Here is an 18,962-nt window from a genome sequence, read left to right as displayed (position 1 = left end):
CAAAAGGTACAATGTGGGGGAAGAAGGGCAGAAAACAACAAACTGAAGTATTGTACATGGATGAATATTAAAGCTTTCAATAAATTCTCTAAATTAGGCCCAAATCAAATTCATCTCAGCATGCAGAACCAAACTCATCTCAACTATCTGAAAGACAATAAAGAATAGAATATTGTATCAAAATCCAAAGCATCAAAACTAAAAAGCAACTCTTCACAAATAAGCAAATAAATTAGCTTTTATGTCACTGGCATCAAAATACAAAAAAGATAAAAGATTGGTTTTGTTTGTTTGTTTGTTTGTTTTCTGAGATGAAGTTTCACTCTGTCGCCCAGACTGGAGTGCAGTGGTGCGATCTCGGCTCACTGCAACCTCTGACTCCTGGGTTCAAAGGATTCTCCTGCCTCAGCCTCCTCAGTAGCTGGGATTACAGGCGCACTCCACCACGCCCAGCTAATTTTTGTATTTTTAGTAGAGATGGGGTTTTGCTATGTTGGCCAGGCTGGTCTTGAACTACTGACCTCAAACGATCCACCCACCTTGGCCTCTCAAGGTGCTGGGATTACAGGCATGAGCCACTGTGCCCAGCCAAAATGTTTTTTTAAAAAAGTTCTCAAATCCTCAAAATCAAAAGCAGCAGAATTTTAAAAAATCAGACCTAAAGGTTTTGTGGGGGAAGGGTAGAAGAGGGACGATACTTGTTCCTATCTTTCCATAACTCGTTTTTATATATATTTTAAGTTTTTCTAATAAATTTCCCCCCTCTTACTCCCCCCACTCCCCAATCCATACCTTTGAGTTCTGTGGCATAATTGTCTAACCCATGCTGGATAAGATTCCAAAGACTGAGGACTCAGCAACTGAGCAAAACAATCTTGGAAAGATTTCTTCTTGTGTTTGTGTTTTTAGCACTTCAGGAATTGAAAACACTGCTTATAAGATACCTCCTGTCCTGGCAATAACAAATGCTGGCAAGAACGTGGAGGAAAGGGAACTGTCGTACACTGTTGGTGGGAATGTAAATTAGTACAATCACCATGGAGAACAGTTTGGAGGTTCCTCAAAAAACTAAAAATAAAGCTACCATATGATCCAGCAATCTCACTGCTGAGTATATACCCAAAAGAAAGGAAATCAGTATATCAGACGTATCTGCATTCCCATGTTTGTGGCAGCACTGTTCACAATAGCTAAGATTTGGAAGCAACCTAAGTGTTCATCAACAGATGACTAGATAAAGAAACTGTGGTGCACATACACAATGGAGTACTATTCAGCCATAAAAAAGAATGAGATTCAGTCATTTGCAACATAGACGGAACTGGAAATCATTATGTTAAGTGAAATAAGCCAGGCACAGAAGGATAAACATTGTACATTCTCACTAATCTGTGGGATCTAAAACTCAAAATGATTGAATTTGGGAACACAGAGAATGAAAGGATGGTTAGCAGAGGCTAGAAATGGTAGTAGGGATGGGGGATGGCTAACTGGTAAAAAAAATAGTTAGAAAGAATGAATAAGACCTACTATTTGATAGCACAACAGGGTAACTATAGTCAATAATTATACATTTAAAAATAACTAAAATAGTATAATTGGATTGTTTGTAACACAAAGGATAAATGCATGAGGGGATGGATACCCCATTCTCCATGACGTGATTATTACACATTGCATGCCTGTATCAAAACATCTCATGTACCCCATAAACATATACACCTATTTAGCCACAAAAAAATTTCTTTTAATTAAAAAAATTTTTAAAGATATTTCCTATTCTAAGTAGAAAGAGAAGACAGGAAAAAGCAGCCTGCCCTATGAAGGCAAACTCTTTAATCAAGTCTCACAAATAGAGAATCTTAAAAATTTTTAAATGTTAGGGTAAGGGAACAGAAAAGGAATCTCAATGAATGGGGCCATCAGGAAATGGATCTGTCCAAACCAAAAAGTTTTATCTGTAGTCACAAGCCAAGAAGGGACTCATATGATTTAACTCCAAACTTACATATGAATATCTCAAGTAGATACCAAGTTTACTTGACTATTCCAAACTCAGAACTCATCACTAGAAGAGATCTATTCCATTGTTGGCTATTTTTACGAGTTATTTATTAGACACTTACTTAATTATCAAAGACTTCTTTATGCTAATCCTAAAATCTGTTGCTAAGTCTTTCCATGGAGCCAAACAAAACAAGGTAAATCTCCATGAGAAGTGTCATATTCTCCCTTAATAGTAAATCCAAAACAGCCTAGCAATGTATATACCCCTAGATTTATTCGTTATTACATTATACGATCCTCCAAATCCAAGAGTACAACATAGGCATGTCCATGTGCACCCACATACACATTATTTGATGAGTTGAACTAGATAATCTCTGAATTTCTATTTCTAAGATTTTATTAAATATACATTTATAACATTCTTTTTTTAAAAAAATTAAATTATCTCATCTCAAAATTTAAAATGTGACTCCTAGGTCCCTAGGTGAATGCAGTAAAAGGGGCTCCCGAATTATTTCCAATTCAAACATCTAACAATTCTACTCCACCTACTCACAGTAAAACTACAATGCCATATATGTTTTTAGAGAAGCTCTAAAACTGTATTTTTTTGCCCAATATTCCCACTGCCAAGAATTCATAAGAAAAAATGTGAACAGGAATAACGTGCTATATATACAAAGGTATTCAAAGCATCTTATCTATACCAGCAAAAAATAGATACCCCCAAAGTGCCCAAAAGGAGGGGAAAGGAAAATGGGAAAAAATTACACCTATTAAAACGTATTTTGAACACTAGATAGAAACAGGACAGCTTGGTACATTAAGAAACCAAGAGATCATAAACTATTCTAAGCTATGATTGTAATTGTAGGTAATACGGAAAAGGCTGGTGGCTTTGTGGGTGATTTTTTTCTCTTCAAATTTGTCTCTGGCATTATGGTTGCATAATTTTTAAACTAAAAATGGAAAATATAAAGCTATTTCCAAATCATCTAACCTTAACATCTAAAAAGAGCTAAGATCCCCCTCTCCCCTTCAGGAGAAGCATGCTGTTGAACTTAACTTAGAAGTGTTAACTTAGGGTGATTAACTAAATCACCCATGGTTGAGACTGCTAAAATAGAAATACTTAAGTCTATTTAAATGGTCAGAAAGCTTGCTAAATCTAAAACATGCATTTATGAAACACAAGATGTTATTTTGCTGATTCACTGAGAGATTTCATGTCATGTTTTTGTTTTGATTACATAATCCTCCCATATTTTAGAAACTTAAAACCTGGTTTCACCTTAATGATTAAGCTTCTGATTGACTAGTGTGCAAAGGCTAGGCTATTCCATTTTAACAAATAATGTATCTACACATTTGAAGAGAGTTCAACCCAGAAACATCAAAAGCAAATCTAAATGGAAAGTATGGAGAAAATTTACAGTCTTTAGGAAAAGTAGAGTGGAGTAGGGAATAGTAGTAAACTGAAGTAGGAAGACCGGTGGCTTATGTGTGAATTAACAATGGTAAACAATCCTTGCTGGGCTGTTTCCTGGGTCCAGAATTTGCAGGTGGTCCTCAGGAGCTCATCTAGGAGTTACTACCCTTTGTCCTGTGGCAGAGAGCTGCCCATACACTTGAGTTAAGCACTTTTTGTCAGGGAAAACAGTAAAATCTAGCAGGCTTCAAATCCAATTTCTGAATATCCCCTAATTGCTTATGTAAACCATAAGTCAATCTAAGAACTACTGAAAAGAAATGGAGGTAGAAGGCCATTAAATACTTCCATCACTTGATCAGAAATATTATCAATCTCCTCTAGCAACCAAGAAACTGGGTATTTGTACAGGACTGGGCTTAGAAAGAAAACTGCAATCTACCAATTTAGACAAGGCATAATTATTACAGCAGAAAAAGTTCCCTCCTTCCTTACTACACACACCAAATTTTTATTGCCCATCTTCTTCATAATGGGGTGGGAGTAGAGGAGAGGACAGAGAGATGAATACTGAGCAAAACAAGAAAGAATAATACAGAAAAACACAAAGATTTCTAAAAGGAATGTACAGACCAAAGGAAGTTGTTGGGTATTAACAGTTCAAAAAAAAAAACAAAAACAAAACTCAAAACATCAGAACTGGCAAAGTAGAGCCTAATATCACCTAATCAGCACATTTTCTCCTTAAAGGAGCATCTAAATGAAAAGCCACGTTACAATAAAAAGGCAAGTATGTTCTCAGAATGAGGGTCCCTAATGATTACAAATTTTTAATCATGATACCTCAGGCTTTACTGTAGGACATAACTGACAATTAAGCATTAGTGTTGGCTGACCAGGGCACCCTCCCCTGAGTGACATTAAGATTAAGTGACTTATTCTTGCTCTCAGGCACGCCTTCTTTTCATCTTCATGCTGACCATAGCCCTCACATTAAAAATAGTCTTTGTTCAGACTGGCCACAACACAATTGTTTCAGTTTTAGCTTTATTTCATAAAATACTTTCATGCCCTCTACCCTAACTCCTTGATTCAAGTCACCTTGACTGTACTGGATGGAATGTTAGGCCATCTCTTCCACAGGCCATCTATTGAGTCAACTAGTTTCATTCAGAATCTAGGTGAAATTCAAGAGTATCATGATCAGTCTCCTAAATACTGATATATAAGTAGTGGAATCATCTCCTTTTAGAAAGTTTCATTAAATTAATATGACTCAAATGACAAATAAATGTAGTAGAAGCATGTTATTTTAGATTACTCTAAGGGACTGGATAACACCTTCTACTGTGGTCAAGAGTGATGAAGCCTCCACTGTTAAAACCAACATCTGTAGAGAATTACAAAACCAAGAACCCAGAGCTCCTGTAAGAAATCTGTTAGAGTGAAAGGCAAGAATCATGAGACTTTTCTAGTCTATTTTGAAGAACTCCAGATATATTCTACAACCTTCCTCTATAGAACACTCAAGCAATTCTCATACCGAGGATGGTTAAGACTTTCTTATAATCAAGATCTCTCCTTGTGGAGCCCTTTCAAGGTAAAAAGCTCGGCTCAGACAAATTAAATGTTTAATACAATTGTGAATTCCTTAAATCAGTTTTCATCCAAAATCATTGCCTCACAGTAAATAAGAAAAAAAGGTCATAGATTGCTTCTGGCTCTTTTTGTCAATAATCTTAATTTATATTGGGGTTATTTCTCACTTAAAAATTTTTTTAATTATTTAAAATGTACCATATATAACATAAAAATTAGAAAATAAAACATACACAGAAATCTGTAATTTTGCACAACCAAATATTTCATGGGTCAAAGTTTAAACTTTCAGACGAAGTTTTTAAAAAAGCAGATTTATGAACTAAAAAGTAGCCTATACTCCTGAATTCAACCACAACAAAGGGAATTAATCTAATTTAATAGCACTGAGTCCTTCTATAGATTTTTACCTGTAGAAAATAAGACAAAATTGATCAAGTATTTAGCAAAACTAGTCTCTTTTTTATTGTGTAAACAGATAACAAGATAAAATAACTATATAACTCAGAACTTTAAAGTTTCTCATGTTTATGCTAGACATATTGTCTTTTCAGATAATGCATGCTTTCTAAATTGTGTTATGAAAAATCCTTAAAACTATTCAATCAAATCAGGCCAATTATATATCTTGTTGACAATTTTCTTCCAACAATAATGTGTATCTAAAGGACACTAAATGTCTTATCTTGGAAAGAATTCCCCTCTTATTTCATCTAGCTAACTCTTACTATCTTTTAGGTCTCAAATGTTAACTTCTTTCAGAGGCCTTCCCCAAATCCAGATTATATGCCCTAGTTATATACTCCTGATACCACTTTCTACTTCCACTAACAAAGCATTTAAATACACTGTATTGCAACTGTCTAGAGGTCAAAAATAAAATTAGAACAGCCTCAAAGTGGTAGAGAAATCAACCCTTCAGATTAGGCTACAGTTGTAAACAAGGTGGGGTGGGCAGAGGCAGGAGGGCCATAAGTGAGAAACTCCCTTGTAAAGGAGAAACGCTTTGCAAAGGCTTCTCAAAGTAGTGTGACAGCCAAACAGGACAGTAAGACTGACTGTATGCTGTGATTTACACTGATCCATTCACTTTTATAATAATATATATGATGGTTTAAAAATTAGATGAATCAATTTAAGAAAAAAGGTAATACACACTTTATTTTAAAGATTCACAAACTGGATAAACCTCACCTGTCATAGGATCAAAGAGCTGATTAGCTTCTAAGTCTGTGAAAGTACTACTACAGACAGGACATTTGAAGGAAGCCCGGTTGGTCGAATCTCTCTCATCGGTCTCAATTCTTCTTCTCATGTGGTCCAGTTTATATTTTACCACATTAACAAGAGTACGATAATTGATGAAGTAGTAGTTATGGCGAGTGGTTTTCCCGTCTGCAGCAGTCTCTACCCTCATTCTGCATTTGATAAACTTGTCTCCCTTTAAATTATTCAAAACTGATCGAAGTTGCTTCCGATCAAACTTGAGCAGCTCCAGCATATCCTCCTCTTTCACACAAGGGTTCCTGATCAAGATGTCCAAGGCCAGAGCATGCTCAATGCCATAAAATCCCCGGATCACATACTTGGCTAACCGCTTCAATGCTGCTGGAACTTCAGTGAGGACATCTGGGTCTGCCATCTTTAGCAACGAACTCCAACTTTAAATATACTGAATTCAAAAAAAAATAGAAAATTAGCCAGGTATAAGAACATGGTAATCATATCCACTATCCTTGCAGTGCCAGAAAAGTACCCAAAGAGTTTAAAAAGATTTCTAATACCTAAGCATTTAACAGAGCAGAACAAGATTTTCCTCTAGAATGCACAAAAGATTACACCCAAAAAGCTTTACATATTTCTTAAATGGCTACTTTTATGATCTATAGTGTGTTTGATTAAAAAGTAACTTATTATTTATAAAACAATATATTACGTCAAGTCTACTTTACTTCAGAAGAGAAACACAAAAAAAGCTACATGAAATGCTCACTATTCTTTGGGAATGCTGGAAACCCTGAGAAAACTAGCAGTTCACATTTCCTAAAAGTGTCTTTGTTTCCTTTCTTGAGTAAAATTTTTCTACCAAGATTCTAGGATGTTTTACATAGTCATGCTTTCACAATAAAATCACAACAAACCAATAAACACATGAGTAATCACCACCTGGGGCATTTGACAAAATCATTAACTGTTGTAAAACTGAAAGAAAGTAATACTTAGATCCAGTTTTACCAACCTTGAAAAATTGAATCTGATAATCAAGGAAAGACCATCCAGTCCTTAAAAAGGTAGAAAATGAGGGAGGGAGAGCAGCCCAAAATATTCTTGAATACTGGATCCCTGGACAAAGCAGAAACTAAGTGTATCTCATTTCCGTACCATGACCCAGAAAGCTGTCTTCTCAAAGCCCACATTGGCATATAGTTTACTTTAAAAACCTGGGCTTCAGGCAGAGACACAACCAAAAAGGAGAATTTTAGACCAATATCCTTGATGAACATTGATGCAAAAATCCTCAATAAAATACTGGCAAATCGAATCCAGCAGCACATCAAAAAGCTTATTATCCACCATGATCAGGTGGGCTTCATCCCTGGGATGCAAGGCTGGTTCAATATACGCAAATCAATAAATGTAATCCAGCATATAAACAGAACCAAAGACAAAAACCACATGATTATCTCAATAGATGCAGAAAAGGCCTTTGACAAAATTCAACAACCCTTCATGCTAAAAACTCTCAATAAGTTAGGTATTGATGGGACGTATCTCAAAATAATAAGAGCTATCTATGACAAACCCACAACCAATATCATACTGAATGGGCAAAACCTGGAAGCATTCCCTTTGAAAACTGGCACAAGACAGGGATGCCCTTTCTTACCACTCCTATTCAACATAGTGTTGGAAGTTCTGGCCAGGGCAATCAGGCAGGAGAAGGAAATAAAGGGTATTCAATTAGGAAAAGAGGAAGTCAAATTGTCCCTGTTTGCAGATGACATGATTGTATATCTAGAAAACCCCATTGTCTCAGCCCAAAATCTCCTTAAGCTGATAAGCTACTTCAGCAAAGTCTCAGGATACAAAATCAATGTGCAAAAATCACAAGCATTCTTATACACCAATAACAGACAAAAAGAGAGCCAAATCATGAGTGAACTCCCATTCACAATTGCTTCAAAGAGAATAAAATACCTAGGAATCCAACTTACAAGGGATGTGAAGGACCTCTTCAAGGACAACTACAAACCACTGCTCAATGAACTTAAAGAGGATACAAACAAATGGAAGAACATTCCATGCTCATGGGTAGGAAGAATCAATATCGTGAAAATGGCCATACTGCCCAAGGTAATTTATAGATTCAATGCCATCCCCATCAAGCTACCAATGACTTTCTTCATAGAATTGGAAAAAACTACTTTAAAGTTCATATGGAACCAAAAAAGAGCCCACACTGCCAAGTCAATCCTAAGCCAAAAGAACAAAGCTGGAGGCATCATGCTACCTGACTTCAAACTATACTACAAGGCTACAGTAACCAAAACAGCATGGTACTGTTACCAAAACAGAGATACAGACCAATGGAACAGAACAGAGCCCTCAGAAATAACGCTGCATATCTACAACTATCTGATCTTTGACAAACCTGAGAAAAACAAGAAATGGGGAAAGGATTCCCTATTTAATAAATGGTGCTGGGAAAACTGGCTAGCCATATGTAGAAAGCTGAAACTGGATCCCTTCCTTACACCTTATACAAAAATTAATTCAAGACGGGTTAAAGACTTAAACGTTAGACCTAAAACCATAAAGATCCTAGAAGAAAACCTAGGCATTACCATTCAGGACATAGGCATGGGCAAGGACTTCATGTCTAAAACACCAAAAGCAATGGCAACAAAAGACAAAATTGACAAATGGGATCTAATTAAACTAAAGAGCTTCTGCACAGCAAAAGAAACTACCATCAGAGTGAACAGGCAACCTACAGAATGGGAGAAAATTTTTGCAACCTACTCATCTGACAAAGGGCTAATAACCAGAATCTATAACAAACTCAAACAAATTTACAAGAAAAAAACAAACAACCCCATCAAAAAGTGGGCAAAGGACATGAACAGACACTTCTCAAAAGAAGACATTTATGCAGCCAAAAAACACATGAAAAAATGCTCACCATCACTGGCCATCAGAGAAATGCAAATCAAAACCACAATGAGATACCATCTCACACCAGTTAGAATGGCAATCATTAAAAAGTCAGGAAACAACAGGTGCTGGAGAGGATGTGGAGAAATAGGAACACACTTTTACACTGTTGTTGGGACTGTAAACTAGTTCAACCCTTGTGGAAGTCAGTGTGGCGATTCCTCAGGGATCTAGAACTAGAAATACCATTTGACCCAGCCATCCCATTACTGGGTATATACCCAAAGGATTATAAATCATGCTGCTATAAAGACACATGCACACGTATGTTTACTGCGGGACTACTCACAATAGCAAAGACTGGGAACCAACCCAAATGTCCAACAAGGATAGACTGGATTAAAAAATGTGGCACATATACACCATAGGATACTATGCAGCCATAAAAAAGGATGAGTTCATGTCCTTTGTAGGGACATGGATGAAATTGGAAATCATCATTCTCAGTAAACTATCGCAAGAACAAAAAACCAAACACCGCATATATCTCACTCATAGGTGGGAATTGAACAATGAGAACACATGGACACAGAAAGGGGAACATCACACTCTGGGGACTGTTGTGGGGTGGGGGGAGGGGGGAGGGATAGCTTTAGGAGATATACCTAATGCTAAATGACGAGTTAATGGGTGCAGCACACCAGCATGGCACATGTATACATATGTAACTAAGCTGCACATTGTGCACATGTACCCTAAAACTTAAAGTATAATAATAACAAAATAAAAATAATAAAAATAAAAAATAAAATAAAATAAAATAAAAACCTGGGCTTCGGGAGGTGGAGGTTGCTGTGAGCCAAGATTACACCATTGCACTCCAGCCTGGGCAACAAGAGCGAAACTCAGTCTCAAAAAAACACAAAACAAAAAACCAAAACACAAAACTGGGCTTTGAAATTCAGAGTACACAGCCTGTGTTTTGGTAACTATGTAATCCTGAGCAAATCCCTTAAACAATTTCAAGCCACCTTTTACTCGCTAAGAAATAAGGATAGTATCAACTACCTCAGTGGAGTTGTTGTGATTAATAAGAATATAATTAAAGTGCTTAGGAAGGACAGCTTCCATATCAACTTAAGATGTTCCAAACTAAAAATGGCTAGACTATCCACACAGACTAAATCAAGTTAAATTTCCCTAGCCCACAGGGAATTTGTTTTTCTTTTAATAGAGAGAGGGTCTTGCTCTGTTGCCCAGACTAGAGTTTGGTGGTGTGACTTGGCTCAGTGCAGTCTCAACCTCCTGGGCTCAAGCAATCCTCCCACCTCAAACTCCCCAGTAGCTGAGACTACGGGTGGACACCACCATGACTGACTAATTTTTGTGTTTTTTGTAGTGACAGGGTTTCACCATTTTGCCCAGGCTGGTCTCGAACTTCTGGGCTCAAGGGATCCACCCACCTTGGGGGCTTCCTAAAGTGCTGGGATTACAGATATGAGCCACCACACCCAGCCCACAGGATAATTTTTTTTTTTTTGGAGACAGGGTCTCGATCTGTCACCTAGGCTGGAGTGCAGTGGCGCAAGCTCGGCTCACTGCAACTTCTGCCTCACAGGTTCAAGCAATCCTCCTGCCTCAGCCTCCTGAGTTGCTGGGACTATAGGCATGCACCACCACGCCTGTCTAATTTTTGAATTTTTAGTAGAGACAGGGTTTCACCATCTTAGCCAGGCTCCACAGGATAATTTTTAACAGAGACATCCCATTGAACTATTTCAATGGAGAATCATATTCTGTTATTAATACTAGTTTCAACTAACCCTTTTATTTGAAATCAGTGGTTATCAACCCAACAGATTTAATACTCTTTTTATAAGAAATATTTTTATATCCACAGTACCATACTATAAGGAAACTCTATACACCAATCAATAACCAATCTATGCATATATTTTGGGGGGAAAATATAAGGCCCTTCCTGTAATAAAGGAAAAGTAAAAGTCAGTCAAAAGAAAATATGTACTTTATGTTATAAATACTCAGGTATGACTACATATTGTAAGATATAACAAGTAGCACCTAGATCCAAATCTGTGAACTTAGAGCCTTCCTGCTACCCCAGGGCTTAAGGATGCCTGGGAAGTACCTGGGCTCGACACCAAAGTAGTACCACAGCATACCATTGGACACACTTTTCTCTCCTTTTCGGTTTGGTCTATACATTGCACTTGAACCCCGTTTTCGTTTTTTGTTGTTTTACATCCTCAACAGTTGTCAGAACACAACATATGGCTTCAGAAACATTCAACAAAGAACAGCAGAAAAATGTCAACATAACCTGTTTCCAGGATTATTTCCTACTATTGTATTCTCCTTCCCTGCCCCATACATGCCATGCCCCAGACTAATAGTTCTCAAGCCTGGTTGTAAGGCAGAATCATCTAGGGAACGTTTTAAGAATACTGATCCTGGGCCCCACTCCTAAAGGTTTTGTCTCAGGTGGTCTGGGGCAGCCAGATTAGGCATCACACAAATTTTTAAAGCTCTTTAGGTGACTCTACTATGCAGCAAAAGTCCCTATTATATATCCTGCCAATGCTCATCCTGCATGGAGAGGCCCCTGTGCCACTTATTGCTCAGCCTGTTTCCTTTGCCTAAAACACCCTAGGGAGCTGTGAAGACTAAAATAAGGGAGTGATATGAGGACTTTACAATCCAACAGTTTTGGGGTTTAAATCTCAGTTCTAGTATTTCTTAGCCCCCCTGACCTCAGAAAATTCTCAGACTCAGTTTCTTCATATATAAAAAGTGATTAAGCCAAGTGCAGTGGCTAATACCTGTAATTGCAACACTTTGGGAGGCCAAGGTGGGGGGACTGTCAGAGCCCAGAAGTTGAAGACAAGCCTAGGAAACATAGTAAGACCCCATCTCTACAAAAATTTTAAAACTTAGCCAGGTATGGTGCCATGCACCTGTAGTACCAGCTGAGGTGGATCAATTGAGCCAGGAGGTCAAGGCTGCAATGAGCCATGATTGAGCCACTGCACACCAGCCTCGGTGACAGGACATGACCCTCAAAAAAAAAAAAAGTGATTAATGGTGCCCTGCTCACACAGTTAATGTATGAACTCAGTGAGATAATTAATGCAAAGTGTTCTGCTTTCAGGGCTGGCATAAGAGTTCAATTAAGTACTGGCATTCATAATAAATCCCCTATTTAGAAAAATGACTCTTATACCAATATGAGGAACGGACTCAAGTGAGTGAAGGTGGAGGCAGTGTGGAATACTGGGGGTATAAAATCTAAACTAAGAAGGCAAAAAAATTGCAAGAAGAGAACAGAATGAATGAAAGTTATTACAGAAAAAAAAAATCAAAAGGACCCAACAAAATATATTGGATACAGAATATGAGAGTAGGAAAAATCTTAAATAGCTCTCTGTTTTGAGCCAGCGTAGCTAGGAAAAGTACTGCCATGAGAAATAGGTGACCCCTGACGAGGAGCAGGAAGAAATGAGGAAATCACTTTTAGAAGTGTCTTTGAGGAAATACCACAGGATATTCCTCTGAATATGCCCAGCAGGTAGCTGAACAAATGAAACTAGAGCTCAGGAATGAAATCAAGCTGTGCCACTTTGTTCAAAATCTCCGCATTCTAAAATCCTCCTTCCTGACCACTACCTTCTCTCCTCCATCACTTCCCACTCACGCTGAATCTCCTTACTCAATCTCTAGAGGTCTTAGGTAAGAGTTCTCAAATTGGCAGCCCCCCCACGCATTGCATCACCCAAAGAATGTTTCAAAAATTTTCTGAATTAGTTGTCAACATTTAAAAATTGTAAGAGTTCACATAAATTTCAACTTCCAGCTCCTCTTGCAAAATTGGAAATATCTGAGGAAAAAGTGAGCCCATGTTCCCACATGGAAACAATAAGCTGAAGCCGAATAGCAGCTGGCGTTATTAGGGAAGGAGTATGGCTGGTCTCTGGAGACTTCTGAGTGTGGGACCTCCTAGGACCTTTGTGTCTTCCTTTGATCTCCATAGTCCATGAGTCAGATCCCAGCCTCACCTCCCTACCCCAGCCCAGACCCACGTGTATTTTAATCATATCAACATTTAAGGACTACTGTGCACCAGGCACGGAGCCAGAGAAACAAAGTTGAAAAGAAGGCACCCTCTGCCCTCTGTCTACCCTGTCAGCCTCATAACCAGCCACACCAGCATATTCTCAATTCCATGAGCCACATGTGCTTTCCCTGCATCCCAAGGCTTTGCACATGCTGTTCCTTCTGCCCCTACAGCTAAGCCCAAACCCCCTTCTCCTAATCATCCTTCAAGTCTCAAATGATATTTCCTCGTAGAGGCCTTCCCAGACTCCCCATTAAGTAGCATACAATCATCCCCTTTCACATGTTCCATGGCTCTTTCCCCCTTCTTGTACTTTCTCCATGTCTATCTCTAACACCAGACTTCATCTTGTTCACCAATTAATTTCCAGCATCTAGCATAGCCAGACAAGTACTTCCATAAAACTTTCCATATGTCTCCTAGGCACGTTTTGTTCCAACATGGCTCATCTTGCCAGCTTCCCCCCGCTTCACTTCCTCCACTCTTGCTTCCACGGTAGAATCGGACAGGCTACTGGGCACTCTCTTCTTAAATTTAAAACAGTTTTAAGCGGGAGGTGCGTGGATCAAATTCAGGATGTTAAAAGATTGTACTGACTGCAGAGTGGAGAAAAAAACAAGAAAAGTGGATGCGAAGATACCAGTTAGATTACTTCAGTAAATCGCCACTCCAGTTCTGGAACAACTTGGGATTCTACACATCTAACTGCGGTGTTGTGTTACCACATTTCATGGCACTTTCCACGCCTTCACACACACAGCGGCAAACTACCGCGAAACCTCCGGACCCAGCTGCCCTCCACGAGACGCGTTCGGTGATATGCACTCCTCCCCAATGCGAGACTCCGAGACCCCAAATTCCCTCGGACTCTCCCAGTTGGGTCCAGGGCCACACTCGGCGCAGCCAAGCCCGCCCTACCCGAGGTCGCACACGGGCCGCTCCGGGGTCAATGGTTCTTTGGAGGACCAAGAGGACCAAGGCAACAGGGTAATTCATTAGGGGAGGATAGTTAAGAGGGAGCGAAAGGAAGAAGAAATCATGAAATGCAATGCCCGGCCAGGGAACTCCGAACAAGGAACAGGGAACAAGGTTTACCAAGGCGAATCCTCGAACACTCCCACTACAGCCGCCCCCAGCGCTTCAACTACCGGCTTAAATGAGTCACGCCCCTTGCGCGACAAAGAAAACGCACTATTCCTGCGACCAGCTGCGGAAGCACCCCGCTACCTTTTACCAGACCAGCCAATGAGTTCAGTGAAACCTTCGATCAAGACCGTCACGCTCCGAGTGGCCAATGAAATTGAAGGCTCTGCCCTCCATGCCCAACTCTGATTGGCTTACAATCCAGGAACAGGCTTATAACCCAGGGAAGGCAGTGGCAAGATGGCGTCCCTGGATCGGGTGAAGGTACTGGTGTTGGGAGACTCAGGTGAGCGGCTTACCCTACCTCTGGGGCTCCAGACACTTTTGAGTTACCCAGTAACCCTCCCCTTAGCTTCCTTCCCTCAACTTCCTGGCTCCTCGGCCCGTGGCTGAAGTCCCTCCCAGGGCCTGAAGACTACACTTCCCAGGGGACTTTGCTCCGGGTGACGACGCGGTGGCGGCGGCGTCGCGCGGGTGGGGGTCGCGGAGCCCGGGTCTTTTGCCTTCGCGGCTTTCCGCATCGGTCTCCCAGGCGACCCCAGCCTAGAGTGTATTGTCAATTCTTTTACTAAAAAAAAAAAAAAAAAGCAGGCATTGAGTATTGTATGGGGTTCTATGTTAAGGGTACAGAAGTTAGCAGGACCGTGCCTTCAAGAGATTTTGTTCATTAAGGAAGTCAAACGTGCACTGAGAAACGTGCACTGAGAAGCGTGCACTGGCAAGCGCTTCGCATGTATTAACTCATTTAATTCTGAGACAGTCCTGTTATCCCATTTTACAGATGAGAGTAGTGAGGCAGAGAGATGTAAATGACAGAATCCTTTTGAACGCGGAGTCCACGAACTTAAACGCAAAGTTATAATTATGCAGTGACGTATTGGGTAGTGGTCCTGTTTTATTCTTAACTGAGTTTAATTTCCTGGTTCTCGTTTGATCTTCATTGAAAACCTATTATGTCCTAGACTGTACAATAGAGAAATTAAAGTAAGAGTTTTATTCTGAAGCAGCTAGGATTTAACGCTGAGCCCAATTTAATCCTAGTGTTAAATTTTTTTTTTTTTTTTATCTCAGTGGATGCAAAAAGAATTCTTTTGACACCTGGGACATTTGAGAACTACAGCTGACGTCTGGATTTCCAGCTCCCACCTCACTGCCCTTACCTTTTCTTCCATAATCCCCAATTCAGCTCTCCTTAGTAACTTCAATAAATGCTGACCTTGCATTTTATAGAAGCGCTCTTCTGGAGTTGGCCTAAGAGCATGTGTTGTGAGCAAAGACGTGCTAGATGCTTGGAGGTGGAGAGGCTTGAAAACTTAATAGAAACTAAATAAAATTGTGGGCAGCAAATATAGGTTAAGAATGTTTTCACATTGCCCTGAGGATTATTTGCATTATGAAATATTTTACAGAGAGCATTATTTAATATTCCCCTAAGAAAGTTGCCTTTTGAAACTTAATGAACATAATCACAATTTATGTCGACTTCATTTCTATCAGGTAGCTTGAAGTGGTGCCGAAGTTAGTTTAATAAAATCACTCAGTTTTACAGATAAAGAAAGTAATTGTGGCCTAAAGGGACTTGGCAAGAGTATCACTGAGTAGAATTTAGAATCCAGAACTAACAGACTTCTTCATGATACGTTAAGTGGGTGTTTTGTGTCCTCTATAATTCCATTTTCTATTGTATCTAACAATCCCTTCATATTACAAACTGCTGCAACTAGTCAATTTATTTTCTTTCCAACAGGCACTGTATTAGGTTCTGGGGTTATAACTGTGGAATTAATGCGTCATATAACAGGGATAGAATTAGCAGCTACATTAAATGTGGAAAATTAATCAGGCAATTGATAAGCTTCCCTACTGCCCCCCTCCCCGTTACGGTTTAGTTGTAAAGCAGAAGACACAGCTGTGATGGCCAGCAAAGTGATTGATGTTGTCACACATTCACTAATGTTAACCTTTATGTGCAAAGTTAGTTATTGTCTTTTTATCTTTTTAAAAGGCAATTTTGTCAGTCTCCTTTTAACTGCGATTTAAAAGTACACAGTCTGACAGTTTAGAATGCACTTTTTACACTTCCTCAGCCTTTCTTTCAAACCTGAAAGTTTATTTTTAAATAAAGGCCATTTCCCTCATAAAATTTTGAGGGTTTCACAAATATATAAAGAAATGGCTTAGCCAGACAAGGTGGCTCTAGCCTGTAATCCCAGCACTTTGGGAGGTAAGAGGCGGGTGGATTGCTTGAGCTCAGTTCAAGACCAGCCTGGGCAACATGGCAAGACCCTCTCTCTACCAAAAACAATACAGAAAGTTAGCCGGGCATGGTGGTGCACGTCTGTAGTCCCGCTACTCAGGAGGCTGAGGTGAGAAGATCACTTGAGCCCGGGAATTTGAGGCTGCAGTGAGCTAGGATCGTGCCACTGCACTCTAGCCTGGGTGATAGAGTGAGACCCTGTCTCCAAGAAAAAAAATAAAAAGAATGAGTTGATATTTGGTGATTTGTTTTCTATCCTATTGAGATGTTTGGTAATTTGGTAAGGAACCCTGAAAGTCTCACTACCATACGGTTTTCTCTTTTTTCAGAGATTAGGGACTAGTTTAACATATTACCAAACAGCTGTATTTGGAGCTGACATTTATTTATATTGGGCCTTTTTTACCCCCAAGCAAATCAAGTGCATTCTTTTGATCAAATTTAGTTCTAAAGGTGAAAACATAGAATCAGAATCTCCCAAAATTCTTAAAGAAATGAAATTCGCCATTATTCCCTAGCACTTCAACTGTTCTTACTGTTTAGGGTTTCATCCCTTGTTAGCTAATACTTATCACCCAAAGCAGTTAATTCATGGAGAGCTATACAATTTTACTGCCTGGAAATGTTTACCCTAACACAATTAAGCTAAACTAGGCCTCAAGTGGTGCATCAAGCTGATAATTAAGTGGATAGATACATTCCTTGAACATAAACAAACCTATTTACAAATACAGAATCAACAATACATCCTAAAAGTTACAGATATTAGACACAATGCAGTAAATTCAATGACAAATATAATTTTGAGTATTTAAAAATCTTAAATGTTTATATGTAAAAAAAAGTAATAAAAGGGAAGCCTGGGAAAATGTTTGATTCAATTACACATACGTAAAATGATTAATATATTTAATAGATAAAGAGCTCATATAAATTAATGACACTAAAACCCGGTAGATAAAGGTACAGAGTATATCAACAGAGAATTTATGAGAGGAAAAACAACTGATTTGCCAGAATAATCATAATGATAATCTTTGATCTTTATCAGAAAGTAAAGAAATGCAGACTAAAGCAAGCTGTCACTCCCCCACTGCCCCCCACCACCGAGACGGATTGTTGCTCTGTCACCCAGGCTGGAGTGCAGTGGCGCAATCTCGGCTCACTGCAACCTCTGCCTCCTGGGTTCAAGCGATTCTCTTGCCTCAGCCTCCCAAGTAGCTGGGATTACAGGCACCCACCACCACGCCCAGCTAATTTTTGTATTTTTAGTAGAGACGGGGTTTCACCATTTTGGCCAGGCTGGTCTCGAACTCCTGACCTCGTGATCTGCCTGCCTCAGCCTCACAAAGTGCTGGGATTACAGGTGTGAGCCAACGCGCCTGGCCAAGATGTCACTTTTATTCCTTTATCAGGTTAACAAAGATGAAAAGCCAACTACATGATACTGTTGAGGTGCAACAAGACCTGCAGGCTCAAGTGTATGGCTGGTGGCAGTATAACCCCATGAAAGTTATTTCTCAATGCATATCAAGAACTTTAAATGTTTCCTTTTAAGTACTGAGTTTACTCCTGGGAAGGTATACTAAGGACATAATTTTAATTTTAAACAAAGGTTTAAACAGAAATAACCTTTCACTAGCATATCAAAAATTTCAAAACACCCTAAATATCTAATAATAATGGAAGAATGATTAAGTAAATTTTTATGCCTACTCTCTGAAGTACTATGGAGATACTTTAAATGTTTATGAAGATTTTGGAATAATATGGAAACTTTTAATGAATACTAATTAAGGTTCTGATCTAAATACTAAAGATAAAAAAGCTGCATAAGAACCCTCAAGGAACTTAAAATTAAGGGAGCAGTTCCAAGATGGCCGATTAGGAACAGCTCCAGTCTACAGCTCCCAGCGTGAGCGACGCAGAAGACGGGTGATTTCTGCATTTCCAACGAGATACCAAGTTCATTTCACTAGGGCTTGTCAGACAGTGGGGGCAGGACAGTGGGTGCAGCCCACTGAGTGTGAGCCAAAGCAGGGCGAGGCATCTCATAACCCAGGAAGCGCAAGGGGTCAGGGAATTCCCTTTCCTAGCCAAGGGAAGCAGTGACAGACAGCACCTGGAAAATCCAGTCCCTCCCACCCTAATACTGTGCTTTTCCAATGGTCTTAGCGAACAGCACACCAGGAGATTATATCTCTGACCTGGCTCGGAGGGTGCCACGCCCACGGAGC

The 18,962-nt window shown here is 39.4% G+C and overlaps 2 protein-coding genes across 3 annotated transcripts in view; one reads left to right on the top strand and one right to left on the bottom strand.

Moving 5' to 3' along the window:
• Window positions 1–14,557, bottom strand: part of GTF2E1 (general transcription factor IIE subunit 1) — a 40,477-nt gene extending 25,920 nt beyond the window's left edge. Inside the window, exons 1-2 of one of the 2 annotated variants that reach the window (XM_003825167.5) lie at window positions 14,421–14,557; window positions 6,233–6,710 (exon numbers count right to left, since the gene is read on the bottom strand). In XM_003825167.5, the coding sequence (XP_003825215.1) occupies window positions 6,233–6,680 (448 nt within the window). In that variant the 5' untranslated portion in view covers window positions 6,681–6,710; window positions 14,421–14,557. Of the gene's footprint in view, window positions 1–6,232; window positions 6,711–14,243 lie in introns of both variants that reach the window. The other variant, XM_008950465.5, reaches the window with a different exon arrangement.
• Window positions 14,558–14,632: 75 nt separating this feature from the next.
• Window positions 14,633–18,962, top strand: part of RABL3 (RAB, member of RAS oncogene family like 3) — a 55,881-nt gene continuing 51,551 nt past the window's right edge. Inside the window, exon 1 of the mRNA XM_003825166.7 lies at window positions 14,633–14,754. Within this exon, the coding sequence (XP_003825214.1) occupies window positions 14,709–14,754 (46 nt within the window). The 5' untranslated portion in view covers window positions 14,633–14,708. The remainder of the gene's footprint in view (window positions 14,755–18,962) is intronic.

This window comes from Pan paniscus, chromosome 2 (genome assembly GCF_029289425.2).
Source record: "Pan paniscus chromosome 2, NHGRI_mPanPan1-v2.0_pri, whole genome shotgun sequence".
Lineage (NCBI taxonomy): Eukaryota > Metazoa > Chordata > Mammalia > Primates > Hominidae > Pan > Pan paniscus.
This window is presented reverse-complemented; position numbering and strand designations above follow the sequence as displayed.